General features: G+C 39.1%; 2 protein-coding genes across 7 annotated transcripts in view; one reads left to right on the forward strand and one right to left on the reverse strand.

Moving 5' to 3' along the window:
• Window positions 1-8,362, forward strand: part of LOC139726587 (tyrosine-protein phosphatase non-receptor type 4-like) — a 163,619-nt gene extending 155,257 nt beyond the window's left edge. For all 6 annotated transcript variants that reach the window (XM_071637574.1, XM_071637576.1, XM_071637578.1 and 3 more), the window contains 6 exons: window positions 750-817; window positions 2,541-2,687; window positions 3,913-4,044; window positions 5,120-5,268; window positions 6,167-6,348; window positions 7,500-8,362. In XM_071637574.1, coding sequence (XP_071493675.1) covers window positions 750-817; window positions 2,541-2,687; window positions 3,913-4,044; window positions 5,120-5,268; window positions 6,167-6,348; window positions 7,500-7,537 — 716 coding nt within the window. In that variant the 3' untranslated portion in view covers window positions 7,538-8,362. The remainder of the gene's footprint in view (window positions 1-749; window positions 818-2,540; window positions 2,688-3,912; window positions 4,045-5,119; window positions 5,269-6,166; window positions 6,349-7,499) is intronic.
• Window positions 8,363-20,675: 12,313 nt separating this feature from the next.
• LOC139726577 (transmembrane protein 177-like) lies at window positions 20,676-21,667 on the reverse strand. Its single transcript, XM_071637566.1, has one exon. The coding sequence runs from the start codon at window positions 21,665-21,667 to the stop codon at window positions 20,738-20,740; it is 930 nt and encodes a 309-aa protein (XP_071493667.1). The 3' UTR covers window positions 20,676-20,737.
• Window positions 21,668-25,456: the final 3,789 nt, after the last annotated feature.

The raw sequence follows: 25,456 nt of genomic DNA on the forward strand, positions 1-25,456 counted from the left end.
GCGTTGTAAGAAATGCATTGAAAAATAAAGTCGCAATACAATTGTGAATTTTTTTAAGTGATTAGCCATCAGCCTATCAAATGTGTGCACACTGTCTGAGTTCCTAACTACAATTTTATGACTTAAGTGTTAGGGCTTTTAGCAATCAAATTGAACTAAAACATTGTGGAGTCGCAAAGACGTATACTTTCTATGCATTTATGTTTTGCATCGATAGGCCAAAAATTGAATAATGCCATCTGGTCTTTTGCCTCGCATGGCCTTTTCTTTGCATCTATTTCCTGCATGTTTCATTACTTTTCAACCCCTTCCTTCCTTTTGTTATGCCCAATATATGTTTATATATGAACTGGCTTTTCCCTACCCTCTCCTTCTCGGTGAATCTAAATTTGTTTGTTTTTCTTGTTAACCATCTCTTTTTCCTCTTCCTCTTTTTCTGATATGTTTTCTCTCTAATTTCCTCTTCTCTCCATCTCTGGATCTTTGATCTGTTCTCCTTGCTCTTTATCTCTCTCTCTCTCTCTCTTCTCTCTCTATCTATCCAATTCTTATAATCTCTCTCCCTTACTCTCTGATTCTTCTCTATCTTTCTTTGTCTCTCTTTATGTATCCATTTCATTTTATCTCTTCATTTCTTATCATATCTCCCTTCTCTCACTCTATGCTTCTCCCATCTTCTCTCTCTCTCCCTTTCTATCTCTCCGTGTTTTCCATGTAATTCTATTTCTCCGTATGTTTCCCTCATCTAGACGATGCAACCAGAGTCATCTTACAAGACGCCGACACGGGAGACTACATCAATGCAAACCTCATTAATGTGAGTACCAAAAACACTCCGTTACCGCAATCGGAGAACAGACGTATCTCTTTCTGCAGGTATCTGGGCACACTGGGTATGTGCTCTCCTCTGCTCAATCCATTAACCCCTTGAGGACGAGCTGATTTTACTACAACACGTATTTCCTATAGACACCTGCTCGAGTATACTCGGGACTTGTCCTCAATGGGTTGAGAAGGATCACATCATTTCTTCTCATGATGACTGTTATGGTATATCAAATATTCCTTCTCCGGTAACACATGTTTCATACATTTATGTCATTATCCAGACGCTCCTCAGGCAGTGATTAAATACCTTTAGATGTTATATTTCCTGTTCAATCACAGTACAAAGTAAATCATTCCAAAAAATAAGAAAGGTTAGTTTTTTTTTTTGAATTGCATTTTTTTTAATGCATGCTCCTTATTCAGTGGTGACTGTTTGTTTTATAAAAGGGTCATATTAAGTTCTCAAACTTCTAACATATTTTTCTTTCTTCAAGGAAGTTTGGTCTTATCTGGTATTTTATAAAGCTGAGCATAAAAGAAACAAAGAAACTGGTAAAGATGGAGGATATACATGTACCATGTTGGTTCTTATATCATGCCAATAAGAAGACACCTGTTGCTTTATTTGATTGAAGATAAAAATTGTGATCAGTGAAGCCCCATTATCCTCAAACTCTTCACCAGTTAGAGCACTCGTAGGCAAGCAGTGCTGCATGGTGACATACATGTAGAATATAACGTGATACAGTGTACCACACACTTATTATGAAGGGATTGGGTGGGGTCAGTTTCAGGGCCAGTGTTTCATTGTGAGCACTCAATTACTACATGAGAAACAAAGTTAGGCTCTGGACAACTGGGTCTTGATGTTATAGGCAGATTTCCCAAAATTGACTTTGACACAAACTCTTTCTCCTTCTATCAACATTGCTCTGCTTCTTGCAACATGAATCTCTTTATCAATTAACTTTCAAAGTAAAGAAATGTTTTTGACAAAATAACCACATTCGTATCAGGATAATTCAGTGTATTTTAAGCACAATCAGACAATTATTCAGTATTAAAGCCAACAGCACATAGGTCCTACCCACTAGCATCTGGTTAAAGGGGAATTTGTGGCTGAGAATGGTGTTTAGTACATTTGTAGCCAACTTAGAAAAGGTTGATTCAGTATGGACTGTGGAAAGGATATAAATCTTTGAGATGTATCATTTCTGTAGTAGTGGATGTTTGTTTTTTTGCACAAAGACAGAAAAAAATATATATATATTTTTGTTTTTCTTTTTCTTTTGTTGTTGTTTTTTAAGAGCCTTGATCATCTGGGTTTCCAACTCATTTAAAATATCATAGACGTTTAATCATATTTGCAAAGTCAAAGTGATACTTGTGGTCTGGAGTTTACTTGTATACGTGTCAAAGAATGACACCAGCCCGTTTTACTGATTTTTGTTTTTTTCTAAATTTGTAATCAGATTAGTGATGTCTACATGTATATGTTTCTCTCAAGTGCTACTCATTGCACTTGTATCACTGTATCATTGACTTTTAATTTTGTAAACAGATCTGTAATGTTGCTGTCAGTTACAGGGGTGATTATTTTCCATGCCATTCCATGTCATTCACTCGCAAAATGTCCATGTAGTCTAGGTTGAGTATTCCTTTTTGCATAATTATGTTTATGAATCCTGTATCCTAACTCTCCTTTTGAACAGATGGAAATTCCGGGCTCAAGTCTAGTAAATAGGTACATAGCAGCCCAGGGCCCCCTTCCCAACACCGTCTCAGATTTCTGGTATATGGTGTGGGAGCAGAAGTCAACACTCATCGTCATGCTTACCACCAATGTGGAAAGGGGAAGAGTAAGTATGCTGTATTCATGGCCAAGCCACCAGTCGGTCAAGTTTGAATATCGTGGTCTCACAGTGCAATTTCACACAATGTTCTAAGCTAGGTAAAGTAAATTCAGAAGAGTAGAGTGGTAGATGTGTCAGTAAAATTGTACCCCAAGATCAGAATGTGATGGCATTTTGATGATTCTTATGTTTGATTGAATCGAAATGGGACTGAGCTTTTGATCTTAATAGCAGAATCTTTGTCAGAGGCAAAATGACCAACTTCCGCAGTATTCGAAGTAAGCACACACATATATAGACTACACATAGCATGCACTGACTTGGGAGGGGCTAGGGACACAGAACAAAGAAAACAAAAGGGGTAGATTAGGAATCAAAGGCAGGGGGCCAAACAGGTATGGAGGACAATTAGAGCAAGGGGTTGAACAGACAAAAGACAGAGGAGGGTCAGTAAAGATCCCAAGGATAATAGGGGACAACCTGTGAAGGGTAAAGTTGAATAGGTGGCAATGTCACACAAGATTTTAGATCTGAAACAACACAATGGTGAAGGTAGGAAGGGGTTGAAATAACAACAGCATGAGTGAAGAAAAGGGGAGGTGGTAGATAAGGCTATGTAACCACCTCTCTGTGTTCTCTGAAGGTTTGTATGGTGAGAGACTCAGACTTCATTGGTTTGTGTTGCACCATGAAGATTCCTTCATGGATGAGTGTCATCCTGGCCTTTTTCTGATCACAGTCATCCAAGAATGAATCGGTGTGATTCACTTCATACCAACAGAGCTGAAGCAGGTCTTATCACGCAGATATCACAAGCAAAAGGACATAGAGAATGCTGATGTCTACTACTACCGAACACATCGATCGTAATAACCAATGTCTGAATCATGCTACTTTACAACCAAAAGTATTTGTGTGGATGAAACTTCTGTGAATTTCTCAAAGGAGCCAAGGTTCATGGAGGTAAAATGCATGCAAACATTTTTGTCTGTACAATGCATTAAATGCCAGTGGCATTTTGTGAGAGTTTTGTGCCTTGAAAAAAGCTTTTGGCTTTATTCACGAAAATTCATGCTGTGAATTTTTCTGGTTTTACAGTACTCAATACAGAGAGTCAAATACACACAACTTGCCAGATGCTTTGGAGAGCCGATGTCTCTTCTATGTTGAGTCTGTGTTGAATCTGATGTCTCAATGTTTGTTTCTTTCTTCCTTTGGTGTACCTGTCCAGGTCAAATGTCACAAGTACTGGCCAGACTATGAAGACACGCTCAAGTTTGGTCCCGACCTTGAGATCCGCTGCACACGCTGCGACGAGACACCGTCCTTTGCCTACAGGGATTTCATCATTGCCAACACAGAGGTGTGTTTGTAGCTTCATTCTTGTCTCCATGGTGATTCGTGGAAGATGGTGGGAGGTGAAATTTGATGGGTCAATTTGTTGCTTACAATAATGTCATTTCTTAATTTTTGCATTACATTGTGCTAAAATAGATGCAAATATGTAACTTATTCTTTATATATATAATTTTTGTTTTTCGTGGCCCAAAACCAAGTGATGCTGAATGCTCTAGATTTCTTACAATTTTTGTCTGTCCTCGTGAGCTGCAAACTCTTCAGCACTAGTTGGGAGATTCTTTGAAAGTGTGTTTGTGATCTGAGTCCCTGACCCAAAGTGATGCTCATTGTGAATGTGGAGCTTTTATTTTAGAAATCAGTTTAATGTGGGCTAGGGATTACCTTTCTTTATTCCAGCCTTTACACTCATATGCTATATTAGGTATTTACAAGTATGTACATACATATATATTTTTAAGCATAAAGATAGTGAAGATAATCCCTGATCCATTTTCAAATTGTTCCATTATTCTTGTTCTTTATAAGTGACCCTTTTAATATTCAACCAGAGTGTAATGTAATGACCTAACTCTTGCATCAAACAAATGGAAGCCTGCAGAGACATTACAGTTTTCCTTGATGAGTTCTCAAGGATTTGACCAGAACTCGGGCACAGAATGAGAATTAAGAGCCTCATGGTTTCTCTCCTGTCTCCCACTCCTCACCCCATCCTCACCCCATCCTCACCCCTACCCTACCCTACCACCACCCCTCCCCACCCAAATCTCTCCCCTCTCTTCTTACCTCATCCCACCCCAACCCACTTCACCCTACCCCACCCACCCAACCCTTCCCCTCACTCCCTAACTCGCCCCACCCCACCAAACCTCACCCAACCTCACCCCTCACTCATTACCCCAACCTCTCACCCCAACCTCTCACCCCAACCCCTCACCCCAACCTCTCACCCCAACCCCTCATCCCATCCCACCCCTCACCTCACCCCACCTCACTCCTCACCTCACCGCGACCCCTCATCCCATCCCACCCCACCCCTCATCGCACCCCACCCCTCATCCCACCCCACCCCTCACCTGCAGACAAAAGAGGAGAGAGTGGTCCTCCAGATGCAGTACGTGGCGTGGCCGGACCACGGTGTGCCGGACGACTCCTCCGACTTCTTGGACTTTGTGCTGCGGGTCAGACAGTGTAGGGTGGGCATGGAGGTTCCCACTGTCGTCCACTGCAGGTCAGTACTGACCCCAGACATCCTTCCTGAGCAGATGCTCTCAAATTTCATAGATTCACCCATATGATGGCAGCTACCATTAAGGTTTACCCAAGTCTAGTCAGTGTCAGAGACCCTCTTGCTCTAGTGAATACAGGAGAAGTAAGTGTCCGGAGTCAAGCCACCTGCAAGAGTGCCTGTGGACACCCGTCCCAATTTACTACCTACTGACGTAATCACCTTAAATTACCAAATTTCTAATCCAGCACTTTGTGGCAAAACTCGCTACTAATAAGCCAGTTTATAGTTCACCTTTGAGCACAAGCAGAAAAAGGTCATTTGTACTGACAGGCATGTTGGTTTTTAGATTCACTGCGGAAAGCATCTGTGATGTAATGGTTATTCATGTAATCCTTAATATAAATGTTGCTTGCCAGCACATCCACCTGTTAAGTATAGCCAAGCACTGTATTTAGCAATATGAATAGAAAATGTTTGTTAATCAGAAAGCATTCAATTTTACAAATTCTGAAGGCAGTATATCTGTGAGAAGTTGTTCTGTTTTTCTCACTTTAGTGTAGTGACAGTATCAATATTCCTGTCAGGTACAATATAGGTGGTTTTAAAAGAGAAAAGATGCCATTATGATAAAGCAGAGAAGTTGTCCTAACCTGGCAACTTGTGCCATTGTACCAGTAATATCAATAAACTTCTCATGGTAGTTTGTTTTCTTCTTCTTCTTTTTTCAGTGGTCTTGTTGAATGTATGGAACTTTGATTTCAAAGTGAAATAAAAGGAAGTAAACTTGAAACAAAAGATTATTCCTGTTATGCAGTTATCTCAGGTGAATCCTATCTTGCTTAAATAAGAAAAAAAAATGGGTATTTACAGCTTTTTTTTCTAACTTATGACCTTTTAGCGCTGGAATAGGGAGGACAGGTGTGCTAGTCACCATGGAGACAGCGATGTGCCTAATAGAGGCCAATGAACCGGTCTACCCACTGGACATTGTCCGGATGATGCGGGACCAACGACCGATGCTCATCCAGACTGCTGCCCAGTACAAGTTTGTCTGCGAGGCCATCATCCGAGTCTACATGGGTAAGATAATCTCTGACAGCTGTTATGGAGTAAGAAAGGAAAGATGTTTGGTTTTTTTTTTCCCTGGTGATTTCAGTGAACAAACTAGGATGACATCCTTCTTTTCATCTCATCCATCGACTATTTTTGTAGGGTGTTAGATGGGTGTACAGGTGAACCTGCCCATCTAATGCAGTTGAAATGAGTGAAAGACACGTGGTTATAAACCCTTAACCCATTGAGGACAGACTGATTTTCCTACAACACGCATTTCTCATAGACCTCAGAAGGTTGTTGAGGATTTACCAGTGGTATTCTTTCTTTTCTTTTTTTTTTTTGGGGGGGGGACATATATTTGTTCTGTTTTGATAGCAGTGAATCAAATAATGAAGAGAGCACAAGGCAGTTCATGCTCATTCATGCTTGCACTTTCTGCTGCTTAACACTTCTTACAAAATTGTAGGTGCCAAAATCTAGGTCACATGTCTTTTCACTAGAGATGAAATCATTCCTCAAATTCTGAGATGCTCCTTGAATGTCTTAGTTAATATATCTGCTATCTGGCTTTTACTGAAAAAAGATGGTTTGATATCACCAAAAGTTAACCATTAAGATTTGTCTACCTCCACAAAAATAGATAAACAGTTATGTTTGAGTAATTCCTGCTTTAGATCCCCTTGATGCAGCTGAAATTTGCTTAATTTTTTTCACTGCTCCCTTTTCAAAAACTACAAGCCTTATATTATAAGGCTTGCAGTTTTTTAAAAGGGAGCAGTGAAAAAAAAGAAGAGTAGGGTGAAGATGCAGCAGCTGACCTGACACCGCCTCCAAAGTGTGGAGAGTCCATGAAAACTAGAACTAGCTTCCTATCATTCCGTCCACCTATTGATGGCTGCAGGCAGGCTTGAGGCAAACCATAGTCTTCCTAATTGTGGATGTAAATCTTTCCCCGTTTGATGCTAGCTTTTCACACATGTGGGACCTTTCATATGCCTCTATATCTCCGACTCAAAATGCCTATGCCGAGTTGATGTAGAGTTTCCAAAGTCTGGAGCCGAGTATGTGTGAACAGTCCCAGAGCTTGGCCAGGATCTGCCTTCAGTGTATATTAGACTAAGATCAATGATTAATGGACCATTGTTGTATTGTTGCTCCCTTATATTTCCATGCAGATGGGATCGTGAGGCCGCTGGTAGAAGAAAAGTCATGAGTCAAGCTTCAACCATCCAGTCTTCCATGGTTTTATCAAACATTTGTCGTTTGCCAGCCAATTTTTCCCCTGTTTGTTTGCTTGTCGAGTCTGCAATCAGTATAAAAGGAAGGATGCTTCTCCCGTGCTCCCCAGCTCTGCTACCCCGCATCGTCGATACCGATGGCCAAAGTTCTGCGATGCCTCTCCCGAGCTTAGGATGAGGAGGGAAGATGAGGGAGGATGAGGTCAAGCAGCGGAAACGAGCGACACGCCTGGTGCTCTACATCTGTCTAGATTTGCTCCCCATTTTGATAAAGAGTAGATGAGTTATTTTTGTGATAAAAGAAGAAAATAGAAATCTACTTTTGGGCATGATTTGTATATTTAAAAAAGAAGAAAAATATATATCTATGTATATTTGTTGTGTACATGTCTGTTGTTTGCTAAAGAAGATGCAAAATAATGAAGACAAGATCAGATATGTAGATTTTTGCTAGTGTTCAATGTAACTAATGCAATGACGTATGCGTTGTGCGTATGACCTTGTTTGCTTTCTAATAGATTGTACTGAGTTTATTTCAGTTGATATAGGAGAGGTGAATGCAACACATTTTTGGAGTACCTTTTCACACCATGCAATATTTTGTTGTGACGAGAAATTGAAGTGGGCTAGTTGCTGTGATGTTAGGGATGATGTGATGGTCATGATGGAATGCGGTGCCCACATTGGTTCTCTTTTTGTAGCAGTTCTTTCAAATGAGTGGCAGGTGCAGATGTCATTCACATGAAATAAATTCTTAATAAACATTCATTCTCCTGCACAGACTTTTTGAGCTTGATCATGACGAGACAACACACAAATGATTCACTGTACAGGTCTGAGTGCATCTGTAGGAATTGTGTGCATAATGTAACTATGGAATTGTTTCTCGTAATCAGTAACTGCATGTACACTATTCCTACTGATGCATGGAAAAAAAAAACAACACAGGTGCATTATTTGTTTTGTAGCATGGTGGACAGATCGTATGGTGGAAATCCATTTTGTGATCATGCAACCCGTGAGCAAATTTACTGGATGCCTGGTGAATTTACGGGAGGCATGGTTTAATAGCTAGCCAGAAGGCACCTTTTACTACATAAGTGCAATTGCTTCCTAAGTATGCAGACTATTGCTGCAAGTATATGATGGCATGTTAACAATGGGTATCAGTGAAGCAATGAGCAGCCAGTAGAAATCAGCTCACACCTCGTGACCAATAAGATTGCAGAATTGTCTCCACCCACTCTATACCCTGTCCCGTACTGTCTTGTAGAGACGTAAAATTCATCAAATAATCCACATTTTAATTGCCCTCTTGATCCCTCTGAAACTAATACAAAGCGTTGCTTTGTTTTGTTTTTGTTTTTTCATTATGCACAAAGAAAAAAAGGATGTGATAATTCCTTGCTATGAAGCATTTTTTTTTTTTTTAATTGAGAAAAGGATGCAGTGAATTGCTGTGTTATATTTAGAGTCAAGAATACCACAACATACTAATTGAGCAAACTATTGATAGCTTAATATATTATAGTATAAAGTAAACAGATCCATGCAGACTAGATCACCACCAATGTTAAACGACATCTGTACTCAACTTGGTTTAGGTGGACCAAACTGATATGAAAATAATAGTAATAATTTCCTATGCTTGAATTTCCCTTTTCTAATGGCTCAACTTGCATGTTAAGTTTTAAATTAAAGTGAATATACAGTGTACTATGTATGCATGGCATATTCGTAGTAAATGTATGAAAATTTTACATTTATTACTTGTTAAATCTTCACCCATTTGTAATTTCACAATGTTGACTTTCTCGACAAACCACTAATAAAAGAGAAGTGTATCATTTCTTTTTAATTGATAACTAGAGGAAATTACTGACACAAGTTTGTTCACCAAATTTTAGATTGATAATGGTAGCAGAATATGTATGTATTTCTTTCATTTTTGCTACTATTTCCATTCTGTTACATACTTGCAAAAGTGATGCATTGTATGGTAAATGAGGGACTGATCAATTTGATTTTGATTCAGTATAGTCTTCAGAACTAGACTCCTTGCTATGCCTGGCCAAGTGAATGGGCAAAAAGACACAAAAACAAAATACTTCATTTTGTAAGAGGAAGAATGCAATTATGCATATAATAAAAAAGAGATATGTACTGGTACTGCTTTATTTCTTCTCCCAATGAAGTTTAGTCCACCATGAGATTTGCAAGCAATGCACTGACCATCACAACATGTTATCATTTGCTTCAGAACACTGAAACATTATCTTTGTACTCGAAGTGATCATTCATTACCTTTAGAGGTCTGTTTTGAAGCAATTTTTGTGAGTACACTAAGGAAATATTGAGTTGTATTTTAGGTCTGTCCAATACCAAAGAAAAACTCACCTCTGCATCGGAGATTGTTGGTTAAAAGTGAGCATTATCTTTTTTCATCATTTGCTAAGAAATTTTAACAGCTGCAGGTTCAGAATTCATTTTTAAATTAGCTTTTATCGCTATATCAGGATTTCAACAACATCAGCATATTGTATTCAACATGTTTGCCAGGTCTGAAAACCGGCAAAGAGAGTATAGTTTAATTTTGCATTCTTTTCTTCAGTATTTTAGTGGCGTCATCATATTTCGTCTATTTACAGTTGCGAAATCGTCTTTTTGTGCTGCTTGTTTAGGAGTGAGCAGTTTTTAAGCTTGAGAGATATACAAGTTGTATGTTCCAGTGTGAGAGATGAGTGTCTAATGAACTTGTAACCTGACATATAGCATCTTCTTTGGGGAGTTCTCATTTTTTCTTGTGATACACATATGTTTCCCTTTGTGATACTTGCTAAGCTAAGGTGAGGCGATCAGTAGTCAAGATCCTCCCCACCAGCCGTTTAATGTTTGCTTTTGTGGGCTACCATTCTCACTGGAAGACAACAAAAAAAGTGTTTTTTGATATCTATGCAAACAAAGCACAAGTAGTGACTTGTAGTCGCTTCTTGACTACTATGCCTTGCGGAATAATTACGAGCACTCTCCACTACTTCTTCTGTCCAGTGTGGTAGACTCTAGGAACTTGCAGATATTTTGATATTGACGTAAAACTTTTAGATACACTCTCTCGCTCTTGTGCATGTTGTGAAATTAAAGTGAAAAGGCTTCAGCCCTAAGCTGTGAGTGTACTTGAAAGGAGGAGTTCCCCTCTTTGCTTCCTCCGTTCTCGTCAATGCCCATTTCTTTGTGCCGTGTTGTGCATTACCTAATATCTGCTGAAAGCAGAAGTCTTGAACCCTGCAATCAGAGTGTAAGCTGGTGAATCGCCGAACTTTTCAGTGCTTCTTGAATGTCTGTATCTTGTGACGGCAGTGCGACTTGTAAAGGAGTCGCAAGACCAGTAAAGTAAATGATCCAAATGATGATGTTGATTTAAAGTGAAGAAAATATTATCAGTGGTATTTGTTGTCGTTCAAACCAGTGAATCCCCAGTGTCAAGTAAGTGAAAGAGTCATCAGTTTAAAACTGCAGGTAAGATAAAGTCTGCCAGGATCAGACTAAGGAGGAAGACATTGATTGTGATAGAAGTTTGTAGTCTGTGGGTCAACCTTTGAGTGAGAATATCTGGAGTGTAACATGGTGTGCTTTCCTTCAGTCTATAAGCCTTTTCAGTTGCAATGACGTGCACCACACTGCCATACCACTGCGGCTTATTTTTTTTTTAAAGTATGCCAGTGAAGAACATTGTGTGTGTTCCCTAGCTATGGTTGGTGTTGTACATGCACTGTATGGTGTGTACAGAGATAAGATTTTACCCCCATGTTTAGGCCTACACCAGACATTTTGTGCTGTGAACAATATCTAATATTGTCAAGTCCCTGATCGTGAGAATAATTGACACATGTAAGTGCCTCGGTTATAAAGAACCGACTACTTTTTTTCAGTTCAACCTTGTTCAGACTTCTTGCATCAGACTTTATGAATATTTCTAACTATCCTTGTCTAAGCATTTTTTGTGTAACTTTCTACTCTCCATTATGTATACATTCCCTAATTCCTGACACAGTGGATATCATATGTTAAACTTTTTAGACTTGTCCCCTTTTTTACACATGCTATACTGTATATCTATATATATTAAAAATCTTGCCTGTTTGCGTTATAGTAAGATTCATCAGATGTATGAAGGTGTGCAAATGCAGTTGAACACTGAAACCTTCAATGTTGGCATGCCCTGTACAAATTACATGTTCTGTCAAACAATTTTTTTCAGAAAACTTCATGGAAACTTGGTTGACTTGAATGTTAGTAATTTCACATCCTTTGACAATTAGATTCAAAGTTTCCCCAAAAGAAAGAGAAAAAATACATATGGCTACAGGCATTCAAAAAAAAAAGGACAGAGAGAGAAAAAAGTATATGTTGTCGCTGGGGCGATAAGACCTCGTATCTACAAAATGTCAAATGTTCAGGAGAGCCAAAAAACATGTGGCCAAAGCACTGTGGTGAATGGGATAGCCTTTCCTTTGACATGCCGTGGTGGCATCATTTTTGGAGTATTTAAAGACAGTTGGGATTTGGACAGGACATCACTTAACCCATTATTTGACCATTGATCCAAAAAACTCATTTTCACCAAAATTGCAGATACAAGGTCTTATCACCCCAGCGACGAATGTTGTATGTTGTACATGTATCAGGGCCCTGTCTCAGCGGACTCAGTATCAATGTTGAAATCAAGGAGTAGACATTTTGTGACCATACCTCATACCAGGGATATTACAATTTTCAGCCGTCAGTTAGGCTAGATGACTACTTGTATGTGTTCTGAAACTACCAGAAGTCATTTGGTGTAAATATGCCCCAAATAGACATGAGGAATAATGTGTGTGTGCCATATATTTGGCGAGTCTAATTTTTTTTTTGCAAATCGGAACTTCCTGACAGATGGTTAAATTCATGAATGTGGAGTACAGTAATGAGCGGATAAATGTATACATGCAAGCAACATTTATATTGAGGTCAGAGTTAATATTTTTGCATATTGTTAAATTTGCGAATAGCACCCTACTCATTAAATTTGCGAAAATAAAAACCTTGTGATATACCGTATGTCAAAAAAAAATTACAACGGATCCTCCACAGTGATAACTCTAAAAATAGTGAATCAATCCAAATACAATTTCAGGGTATGAAACTATAGCTTATTACCCACATCTTACAGAAAACCCCATCCGATTTGCTTGAGTGGTCAAAGAGAAATGAGGAGTTTTGTAGAGCATGTCAGGAATCCCTTCCCTCCAAGTTCTGTCTATTGTGTTCACACATTATGCAGTTCCGAGAGCATCCAAGTGCCTATTAACTTGGAAGATGACATGCATTACAAAGATCCACATATCTCTGTGACCACTCAACCAAATCGAATGGGGTTTACTGCATAATATGGCTAAGATGTTATATTTTAAGACCCTGAAGTAGCATTTAGAAAGTTAAATCATATTGGAAGTTATCAATGCGAAAATCCGATTGTAATTTTTTTGGGGACATACTGTATATGGCATATACAGGAGTGGATCACATTATAATGATAATGAGATCTGGACCAATGTAGGAAACTATAATGGTGTACCAATGCCTAATACAGAGCCATATTTTGTATGTCACTTTCTAAGCTTTCCCAGCTCACTTTCAGAATTCAGTGTGTCTCCTGGTCATATGGAGATATTTAACACAAAAATAAAATCCACACGAATGAAAAGAATCTAGCACACAGTGCCTATAGGATATCCCTGATCATGTCCCACTTTTAGTTCAGTGTATTTTGAACTATTGAACTGGTACTTTTTAGCAATTGTGCTATCTTCCATGAAAATCTGAATGGGAAGAATAACTATTCAGGCTAAATTTTGGAATTAATCATTTATTTTGTCTTAGAATTGATAATTGCCCCCCCCCCCCCTCCCACACACACACACACACACACACACATACAATTATACTGAATCCTTTTAAATTGTGAAGTGTAGATACATTTTCGGAGATTTGTAAGAAACTCTCTTGTACAGACAAGTGTCATGCATCTGGTTTCTAAACGTAATTTTCTACATGAACCTCCCTCTTGTATCAACATTTCTAGCACAGCTGTTGTATGTAGACTTGAAGAGCTTTGGTACTTCTGAAGCATTTGATGAGGGTTCAAGTGCTCTATATTTCAACATACCTATTTTTTCATCATGATGTGTCAAGCATTGCAAAAGTTTGTTTACACTGTACATAAAGCTTTTCGAGAGAAAAATAGTATGTTATTATGTACATAGTTTTAGACTGATACTGTACCCATCTCAATGTAGAGGAAGTGGATTGCGCATTTCTAATCCTTTTAGCAATTGTCAATTGCAAATGTTGTATATGTATATGTATATGCAGAGAAGTGGTGACTTAATTTATATATTTGTAATTGTCCTTCATGAATAGTCCTCAGAATGTGTCAGATATTTTAATGAAACAAAGAAATGCATAGTGGACTTGATTTTTTTTCTAACTTTTTTTTTAGAGATTTGTACATATTGTTGCACTCATTTGTGATTGAAATGTATGTTGTTTATCAGATTTCTTTACTTCTACATGTCATTTCTGTTCATAGAACAGAAATCTCTTGTAGTCCAGGAGTCAGTTCAGTTGTTGTTTTTTCAGTGTTGACTGGGTTTTTGTAAAGTGTATGCTATCAGAATGTTACCATACAGAGCCTCAAGAATGACATATTTTTGATGCCGTTGTCTGGGGCAATGCAAAATGATGCAGATTGATTGTACTGAATATCTGTCTCCCTCCATTCTCCAGCAATTGTATTGTGGAAGGAACAAGACAGGTGTGATTGGGCACATACCATGCATTTCTAGAATGTTGTACATTTATATGTTTCCGTGGTGATGTATGGTCAACATACATTTGTTTTGTTTTTCTCACGCCTTGTCTTATGAAGACATGACAGAAGTATATGCCCCGTAGTCGAGCACCACAGAACGACATCTGCAACTCTGGGCATGGGGTGTGATGGGGTGTGATGTGAAACAAGTTCTGTGGTAGCAAGTTGATGATGAATGGTATTTGTCATTGGGTGACTGAAAGGGGTTTCATAAAAAGATTAATTTGGGTATGGTATCTGATTTGGCACCACAGATTCTCAATGTGATATACACAAAATTAGCCTTGACCCATTCACATTAGAATAATGTAAGAGTTGAAATACAGTTAAACCTGATATACTCTGTATGATTTGATGTAAAAGGGGTACCAAGTGTATCTGTGGTGAGTGAAGAATTAAGATCAGTGTTTAATCCTTCAGAGAATCCAGACAAGCATATCAGGGTTGCATGGTTATGACAGGTGTGTATGAATACCTCCTTGTGAGGACCATGGCAGAAACACACACACACACCCACTTACTGTAGGCCCTCACAGGCCATGGGTGTCCTCAGTTTGTAAACAAGTCAAATGTCATGTAGAAAAGGTTTGGGGGAGGGGTGTTATTGATATGGCTGCATCAATCAGATTTAAAGAAATGGGGTCCATGGCTACCTGCAATATTCCCATGCTGTAGGGTCCTCGGTAAGATCGTATAGAAATTCACAAGGTGGAAAGGTTCACATTGGAAGGCCTTCACAAGATTTGTTGAGCATTTGTGTTTGTGCGCATGTGTGTGTGCTTGCTTGTATGAAACAAGACAAATGCAAATGTGTTGAAAATAAGGTGTTTCATTACTATGTTTTGTTGTATGCCTTAATTAAGTTGTTTAAGGAATCTGTTAACCCACTTTAACAAGCTCTTGAAGAGAATGAGAGAGAGAGAGAGAGAGAGAGAAGAAAAGGGGAGAAAGAGCTTAGAAATGAAAACAGCCATCTGTCATTGTTAGCGTCCCTTTAAGGGCTACAGCTCATTGTGAGCGTCCCTTTAAGGCCTACAGCTCATTATGACGTACCTTTAAGGGCTACAGTTCTGTGTAACCTGTCCCCCAGTCTCCAAGACAGATGTGTAAATGATGCAAGCACACATTAAAAGTACAAACTTGCACCTGCACACTATACTGAGTCATATATTGTCTATAAAATCTAATTTGTCTTTCATAAGTTTAGGTTTGCCACACTATTATGTGTAGTTTTTATACACACCAGTCAGATTTATTGAAAAACCTACTGAGGTAGAATTAACAACAAGAGCAACAACGACCATAAGTACATTGTAAGTATTACTTTCTATGTATTCACAGTGTGCACAGGATAGGTACGAGGGTTGGAAGAAGACAAAACTAACAAATTGGTAGGCTTTGCTTTTGTTTTTCCAGGTCCAGACTTGCTGCTTAAAATGCATCAAATACACTCGCTGTATCATTAACATTTGTTCCTTATGCCTACTATCTGATTTTGACGTATGATTTGTGATTGGTTTCTCTTTCTTTGTGCGAGTTGACCAGATGGACTATATTAGTCGTGCTTGATTACAGGTTTTAGGTCTAGACCAACATGTGTGTGGTACAGGTGTAGCGAAGACGGAAGCATGTTGTTATATATATGATTATGATATAGAACATTATTTGTAAATTTAGAAATTATTTATCAATTACCTTATGAATGTATGCCATTGTAGAACCCAGCATATTATACATATGTATATCATTTGTATCATCATTTTTATGGTCGTCCACTTTCTTTTCACCTGGTTTTGTTTTGTTGTCATGGAGACAAAGATTTGTATGTCCTAGCTATGACACACCGAGGAAGTTTAATGACTCCAATCCTCAAGATGTCCAGCTACAATGATTGTTGTGAGTGACTGACTGTACATGGTTGTACTCAATGGATATTGTAATAAAATGCAAAACAAATTGCTTTCTAGAAAAAATAGACTCATGTCAAATTTGTGACTGTATTATGATCTTCTTGTGTTGAGGTGCCAGTTTGTGAGTGTACACTGTGTGGGTATTTGTGTGTTTGTCGCGGAGTGCCATGGTGTGTTCTATGGGATGTTTGTTTGTTTGTTGTTGTTTTTTTCCTGTTGAATATCTTGAATTGCAATTTCCCCAGATTGGTGTACTTGAAATTCTGATGGTAACTCAAAATGTGTAAGTCAATAAATCACCTACTTACCTACGGTCAATGTAATTTGATGTTCGAAACAACAAAAAAATATTACAATCAGTACATATACAATAAATGCATGTTGATTTCCTTGTGTAACTCAGCTGATACTATTTGGTGTGAAAGAATTAAAGGACACAAAAAGAATACCAGGCAAAGTGGTTCAATCTTTGGCCAGATGCCAGTTACTGTAAAGTAAGATATTTTTGGGGCATGAAATTTTTTTTGTGAATTGTAGCGAACAGCCTTTTTCATGGCATGAAATCTTAAAGTGAAAACTAAGTTTCGGTAAGTGCTTGAGAACTCGTCTAGCACCATTTCATTTTTTCTTGCAATATATCGAAAGAGTCCACTAAGAAACTTACCTGGCTGACGCGGTTTGATGGAATGATGAGTCGGTTTGGAGTATTTTGAGAAAAATAATAATAGTAGGAAAACCGACTTTTATTCCAGAAGGCTCCAGACTAACTCGGTCTCGGGAAAAATTCGACCCTACTTCAGACAATTCACACGCAGTTCATGATCGCCACATTCTACTGGCCACTGCATAATACCAAATGAGGGCTAACTGAATGGACACGAAAGTGCGTGCTAACGTAATCCTGTACAAAACAAAACAAAAATGACAGCGCGCGGTCCTCAGTTGCTGAGACGCGCGGTCTTTGGAGTTTTTGTTGTTGTTTATCAAGTGCCTTTGATTGTTTTTGAGGCGCTTGATAGGCGCACACTAATTTTGCATGTGCGCAAAAGAGGTTTTTGATGCGCGCGTTGTAACACCTCGGACCATTACTGCGAGTAGCCAGAACACAAAGCGCTAGTTTATACAGGCCGCTCCCATAGGACAACACTGTACAATCAGAGGGACAACCATTACAACTCATCCCGCCGTCAAATCGAAGCCGAGTTATCCCCCGAGTCCGAGTTTAGCCTGACCCCGTTCGGGTAAGTACTGAGACTGAACCTTTTTGGTTAATATTTCGCATTTTCGTCGTTACCCATCGAATATCTTGTTATAACATCGTTATCCTGCACATTTCCTAAGCATACGTTCACATTTGGGAGCAAAATTTGACAACTTTTGCAGGCGTACCTGAACTTTGTTTGGGCTTTAATGAATTGCCACTGGCATTCAATGCATAAAGTGTAGACAAGAACTTCTGCGTGCAATCTTGGCTCTCACAAAATTCATGATATCAAAATGCACGCAAACATTTTTGGTTTTAGAGTAACCCCCTGCTAGGCAACATTTTGCATGTGAGCACACCGTGCATGTCTGCAATCTGTGTGTGTGTGTGTGTGTGTGTGTGTGTCAAGGTCTTCAACATGTGCATGGTCAGTTCTCCAAGTGAAGAGTTTGTTTGCAAAAACCGATAAGTCCATATTTGCCAAATGGAGATATTTGCGATTAAAGGTCAAGAAAAATAAAGAGAATAATAAGAAAATTTTTGCTTCTTTTGACCATAACTTCAAAAATGTACCTTTATATGTAGTGACCAATATATCATTTAAAAGGTATTATTTTGTACTATATGACAGAGACCGTACTTCAAAATCTTCAAAAAAGGACTTATCGGTTTTTGCAAACAAACTCTTCAAGTGTTAGTGACTGAGCGGAAGTCTTAAGAATTAAAAACTGGAGTTCTGTCTGGTAAAAATGCCCATATCCCCCCTATTCTTCCTGTCCCCAGACATTAGCGAGTTTTAGATCTGCAACGCTAAGACGACGCTATTAGGCGAAAAATGATGTTCTGCACATGAGCCAGACCGCCGCTTCCATTGTCCAACCCAGGAGGAGGCTTCATCTTTAGCATTTGTGTCACAGATCTACAGCTTGCTATTGGCTAAAGCGATACTAGTACTGTACATATCCAGCTCAGAATACATTGTATTAGGAAAGGGAGATACATTTTTGTAATGCGAATGTAATTGATCATGCATGAAGGCCAAGAAATTCCTGCATTACTTTAACCACAAGATTTTGGGCTGAATTTACTGTACAACCACAAACATTTGCTGCAAGAAACTTTTGCGAATTGGAGGCAACAGCATTTTTTGCCACTGGCACTTAATGCATTGTGTAGACAAACACTTTCATGCAAATTGAATCTTGGCTCCTTGCAAAATTCACAAAAGTTTCATGCACGCAAAAACTTCTGGTTTCATAGTACAGACCTATCGCTATAGTCCAAAGCAAAGTTTCTATCATAAAGCAAACTGAAAAGTTCACAGACGAAATCAACTCTAAAAATGTAAAACATCAGTCAACAATTTCCCTTAATCTTCTCACTACTACAAGTATGTACAATCTGTATGTAGTCATAAGCAACTGAAAATGATTTGAAAAAAGAAGATATCCATTTCTTCTTCTTTATGCACTTTATTACAATTCAAGATATAAAAAGTATCATCAAAGTGTCAAAGTGGGTTTGTATGTTTAATGGGAGGTAACATATTCTTAGGCTTACAGAAAATCCAAAAACACATGATTTTTATGCTTGAAAACAAGTGACATCTTCAACATCTTTTGCAAAAATACATTTACAGGGAAGCCTAATGAGGTCATAAAACACATGACAAAGTACCTTGTTACATTATCACGTCTTTGTCTATAAACAGTCATGGTACAAAATGAAGAAAGAAAAAAGTTTGGACCAAGCTATGAATGTGACGTACGTGCATACATTTCTCCAATTAGTACAGGACTCAACAATCGCGAATCTAACCACTCGCGAAATCGTCCTAAAGTTCCGATTCCGAAAATTTAGACTCGCTAAACATATGGCGTATATAGTATCCTCAACCGCCAGTGAATGAAAATGTGGTCTTCAGGCTTTTAGAAACTCCATCAGAGCCTGCTCAAAAGGACATGTATACTAGAGCCACTAGAGTTTGAATGGTTTTGGACAAACAATTGAAAGGTGTGGATCACAACAATGTATATTACATGCCTGATGTACTAAAAAAAGCCCATCTTTCTGAAGATGATGTGAAAGGGTGATCTATCAATTGGTCTACTCCCACTTTGTCTAATAGCCATTTAGTCTCAACCCACATGGTCTAATCCTGTTTCATCTAAAACCAGTTCATCTAAAGACCATTTAGTCCGATTGCCACTTAGCCTCATAGCCAGTTGGGCTACTTCCAGATGGGCTATGCCCACTTCGTCTAATACAACGTACCCACAGTTTATCAGACAAAATGGGAAAACGTCCAACGAGACAAAACTGCAGTTAGACCACCTGGTCATTAGACGAAACGATAAGTAGCCAAACTGGGCATTAGACCAAATGGGAAGTAGACCAAGTGGGCGTTAGACGAAATTGATAGTAGACCAAGTGAGTTCAGCCTACTGGTGTTCGACGAACTGGAAAGTAGACCATATGATAGTAGGCCAAGTGGCAATAAACAATGAGAAAGTACTTCACTGGTCATAAACAAACAGGAGGACAATCAGCTGTTGTCTTGAAAAGGGGACTACAATGAGTGCAATTTTAATCTGCAGCTAATGAAGAGTTGATAAGCAAATATGGATGTCTACTTTGTAAAAAAAAATAAATGTCTACCAATGGTACTCCTATGTCAAGTACCGTATTACCTCTGACATTATGCATATTAAATCCAAAGAAGAGCTTTAGAGACGTCCCAAGTTCACAACATCTTGGGATTTATAGATTAGATTTGAGGATGAAAGGTTTGAAGGAACAAAAGTAGGTTTGTTCAAAGGGACTTAAGTCAGACAAGAAATCCACACCTTGTACTCCAACTGTTGAAGCCCAATGTACAGTGTACAAGGTACCTCAGCAAACAATCTTCAAAAGTCACCCTGAGCAGTTTACAGCATCCCTTGCTTTGGGTGTCATAATTCATAGGGCACAAGGAAAGACTGAATAATCAGTTTCATGCTATGGAAAGCACATGTACTGTATGTACATGCAGGACTACTTAAAATTATGCAACCATCAGCATAACATCAGACATTATTGACATGCACTTTTCAGATGAACTCTGGTATTTTGTTGAAAAAAAAACGATCTCTTGCTGGAGAAAGTTCCAATATCATGATTCAGTAACTCTTCTGTTTTCAGTAGCACACCGTTCCTTTTGTTTTTGATCAAAGAGCTCTTTCAGGATGTCCCTCTTCTGAATGTTTGTAGCTCCAGAAGAGTACACAAGGCCTGGTGTTTCATTGCCGTAGTATGTGTACAGCTGTTCCCCACGGCTCCCGAGGAGCTTCCTTAGCCCCCTGTTCCGCTGCAGAAGTTTCTCATAGAACTCCAGCCCTCCCATGACATATGCATCGCTCAGGTCTGCCAGTCGCTGGTTCACTCTCAGATCCACCCTTTCATTGAGGCCAGCCATGCAGAAGCTGTAGGCAAAGTAGAAGCATGTTCCCACAGCGAGACCAGTGACATAAACAGGAACAAGCGGCGAGAGTATCTGGACAATAAATGTTGTTGCAAATCCTGCCACGGTGGCTACCGGTGCCAAGACGATGGAGTAGAACGGGAGATTACTGTCACTCAGTGCAATCTGCTGGCCGACGGCAAACTTGCGGGCCTCCTTTCCCATCTTAAGAGAGTCCCTCAGCCACAGTCCTTCCCTACTGTCAAGGTTTGCTTTGATGGGTCCAGAGAAGCGAATGTTGGACAAGTCTGGCTCACTCACCAAAGTGGCTGGAACACCAATATGGCATCCAGATGGGAACCAGGGCAACCCGATTGATTTAGCTTCCCAGCGACTGGTGACAAAGGCATTGTATTTAGCAGGGTTTATGCCGAGATCACCGCAGACTTCCACAAACTCCCGGTTCTGTTCTTCTGTTAGCTTGCAGTAGTTGCCTGTCCGATATGCCTCAAACACGGGGCGGTACAGGTAGTTTGGAAAGAGATGAGGTGCTGCCTTGATGCTGAATACAATGCCAGCACTAGTTGCAGCAACGATGCCAAAATTCAGAGGCTTCCGCAAAAACCTCGTCAACCTCGACATTGTCAATTTGGGTTTCCCACGGTCCAAGTATTCATGAAATCTGGGAGATGAAAGAAACAAAAAAGAAAGAATAAGAATAATGCCTGTCTGCAAACCACATCAAAGCATGAATGCAAATTGAAATATACAGTTGTATGTTTTGTTCAGAACTTTTGATTTTCGGTTCAGCACAAGTTTTAGGTTAAATCATCTGGAAGTTTAGGTTTACCACATGCAAGTAATAATGCACTCAAATTACTATACAGTACTCACTGTCCTACGGGACGATAAAGCTACCAAATTTGTAGGCCTAATCAATGATGTAGTTGCATGGTAACCACCTTTTTCTATTAAAAATCTTGTGTACAGCTGTATACCAACAGTTTTATAATCTTTATTACTAATGACTACTTTTGCAAGCATTTTTCTTTTTTTCTGGAAGCTTAGTGGAGTTTCTACCTCAAGGCAAATGCAGGAACAGATATATATTTCTTCGCTTGCACTTACATGTGTGGTTTAGTTAATATGGCACATCTTGAAATGGTACATAAGCAGGCCCGACATAAGGCATGTACTGTCATTACTGTTCGAAACTAACACTGATGTTGCTCAACATTTAACACTGATGTTGCTCAAAGTGAGAGGTGATTCTAGGGTAAAATAAAAAACTGTTCATATTTGTTGATTACTTTATTTCATTCATGTAGGGACGTTTTTGTAATACATGGTAATTATGAACAGGAAGATCCGTTTATATTGATCTTAGAATTCTTTTGGTGCAAAGTCCTATTTCTTGGTATCTGGGATGTATTTGCAAGCCTTGATATACCAGTGAAAAGGAAAAGAAAAACAATTACATTCCTTCAAGCAAGGAATAAACAAATAATGCCCAAAAAAGCATGTTTCTTCTTCACAGAAAAAAATATCAAAGGTGTAACACTATTCATTGAAATCATTATTGATAATGGAGATCATTTTTTTTATTTGTGGCCCTAACAATGCCTTGAGGGAGGAGTACAATAAAGAAAAGAAGAAAGAATATATCACAGTAGATTTAAAGTATATTTATGAATATTTTTATTTGTATACATGTGTTTTTCCCCATTACCTGAAAGATATTTTTTTTTATCACACACAAAAACATCTGTGTTTTGTGTAGTACTGCAGGGCATTATGGGTGGGGTACTCTAGATAGAAACTTTCCTGTTCATCAAAAACAAAACAAAACAAAACAAAACAAAAAACCCTTAGTTATGTTAATATTCATACTTTGAACTGCTGAATCTAAATGGCTCTGTGTACTGTTGAATAAGCATTCAGTCTTAAAACAAATGTCAACAAATATCCTTTCATGTGCATTTACATTATTTTTGCTCAACTGTGCTATGGCATGGGGGGGGGGGGAACTTGCCCCCTAAGGGCCCCACCCCATTTTTGTCTTTAGATATTGTTTTAATTTGTTGCTAAGTAAATGCCTGGGATTGTTACTGGTATACTGCAGCAGTATAATAACCTGTTAAATAAATTAGTTCTTTGTAAACCCCATAGCAAAAGTATGTGTAACGTCAGTTACTGACATGTTTACCTTTAAGTTTTCATAAAACATAAAGAAAATGGACTTATGTTTCATTTCATTTGGGTATTTGTAATTGATGAACCAAGGTATGATTCCATGTCAAACAAATCACTCTGAAAGGTCAGAATTATAAGATATCACAAAACTATTCCTAATCATGATTTTCCGTGTGTAAACCCTATGGCAAATGTAAGCGTAACGTCAGTTACCGTCATGCCTTCACTGAAATTGGCATGGTGCTAAAAGGAAATATCTAAAGTGCACATTATTTTGCACACCTGTTCCTAAGAACCTAGGTGTATTGCCATATTAAACACATAAAGTTTAGAAGTCAGGGACATGAGATATTTCCATTTAAATCTACACCATAATTTCCCATGTCCTTTTTCCGTAACGTCAGTTACCCACACATTTTCACTTGCTATGTGATAAGAAATGCAGTTTGAGAGAAAAACTTTCCACCTATTTTTTCATTCTCATGAACTCATTCATCAATGCTAATTACAAGCCCCGGGTACTATCATTCACAAAACTACAACATAAACAATTTTATGAAAATCCTTACGCGTAACGTCAGTTACCGTGGAATTGCCCATCTAATTCATACCAGTTGTGCACTTGCTCATTTTCAAATTGATCCCATGGTCTTGAAAAGACGTTTTTCTCTGAGTTCATCTCCATACCTCCCATTCATTCCTTCGTTTTTTTATGCAACCTTTGAGTGGCACTTTGCGCATCGGCGATATGATATGCATGAGATTCGTGATGTTTTTGGTCTTTGAATAAGGCCTTTTCGCTGCACGCTTTGTAGTGGCGAGCGAAAGGGTTTGAGTGAAACATGCGCACCAGCAGAGAGCAATCGGGTGCCACACGATGTCACGCAGCAAGAGTGCCTGGTCAAAAGGCTACAATGCTACCGGCTAGCGCAGGTGCGTAGGTTTCAAAGCGGCGTACGTAGCAGTTGTCGTTCTCCCAGTTTCCTCTTGACTGAATCATTTAAAGTCATCAATTTGGACAGAAATGGACTATTAGCGGAACCAAATGTTCACCGTATCCTGTTAGTGTTGTCAATAATTGGACTACATCTGTACATTGTACATGTATGTCGAAATTTAGCCGCAATACTAGAACCGTTTTCTATCCCATACGAGACCCCAATTTTATAATCTGCAGCCCGAATGCGAAGCGTAACAATTCAGGCTGGTCATAGTTATCTGAACTGTAGTGTACTCATAGGCCCTAACCCAACCAGACCTGTGAATCCCTGTCACAACTTCTGCACAGCGACAGGGCTGTGTGGTATGTTAAAGGCAGCCGATCGCCATCCCTCATGGTACGTAAACTCCGAACGACCGAAGTTTGTGTCATGCTACCACTGAGACAAGTTTTAGTGTATGTGTGTGCGTGTGTGTGTGTACGCATCATACACAAACATTGTCACCGCGAGCTGCGGTGATTGGAGGAGGGAGGCCAGAAGACGCTGCGGTGTGTGTGTGTGTGTGTGTGTGTGTGTGTGTGTGTGTGCGTGTGTGTGTGTACGCATCATACACAAATATTGTCACCGCGAGCTGCGGTGATTGGAGGAGAGAGGCCAGAAGACGCGTGGCTCTTTTGGCCTCTCTTCATGCGCATGCGCACTGAGAGTGTGCGTCCATTCGGAAGCTCTCGTGGCTCGCTGGGACAGCCATTTTGGGTTAGGAGAAAGAACAGGGAGCTCTCTTGTAGCCTACCGTATTTTCGCTGACCCATTGAGCCAGCGCTATTCTCATTCGGGGGTCACTACATTTGATACAGAATGGGGGAGGCAGCGTGTTGCGTTCGTCTCCGTGCCGCACAAACCGCTCGCCACGACTGAGTGTCTTTAAGGGTACAGTGGAAACTCGATATAACGAGATGGTCGGGACCGAGTCATTTTCCTCGTTATAGCCGATATCTCGTTATATCAGTAGGCATAAAAGAAGGCATAAAATAATGACATTAATTTGCACATGTGGGACTACCCATCATATTTCAATCAATACTGATAACTTGATATTGTGAGGGAATTACTCACCTTTATGGGTAAGAAGATGTTTTTCGCCAAGGAAATCCAATATCAAGAATGTGTTTCTTATTAATTGTAGATGTTTGAATTTGTAAATTTATATAGCTTGCGATTGTATCAAGATCGTCTGTGGATTGGTATGTAGTTATCGTATGGGTGTATGTTGTGTGGAAAGCTTGAATATGGTCTG

Source organism: Diadema antillarum, unplaced genomic scaffold (assembly GCF_040938485.1).
Source record: "Diadema antillarum isolate AM-2024a unplaced genomic scaffold, OU_Dant_1.0 seq00000090_RagTag, whole genome shotgun sequence".
NCBI lineage: Eukaryota > Metazoa > Echinodermata > Echinoidea > Diadematoida > Diadematidae > Diadema > Diadema antillarum.

Coding starts and splice junctions, on each gene's coding strand:
- LOC139726577 (XM_071637566.1), bottom strand. CDS start 21,667: ATGTCGAGGTTGACGAGGTTTTTGCGGAAGCCTCTGAATTTTGGCATC.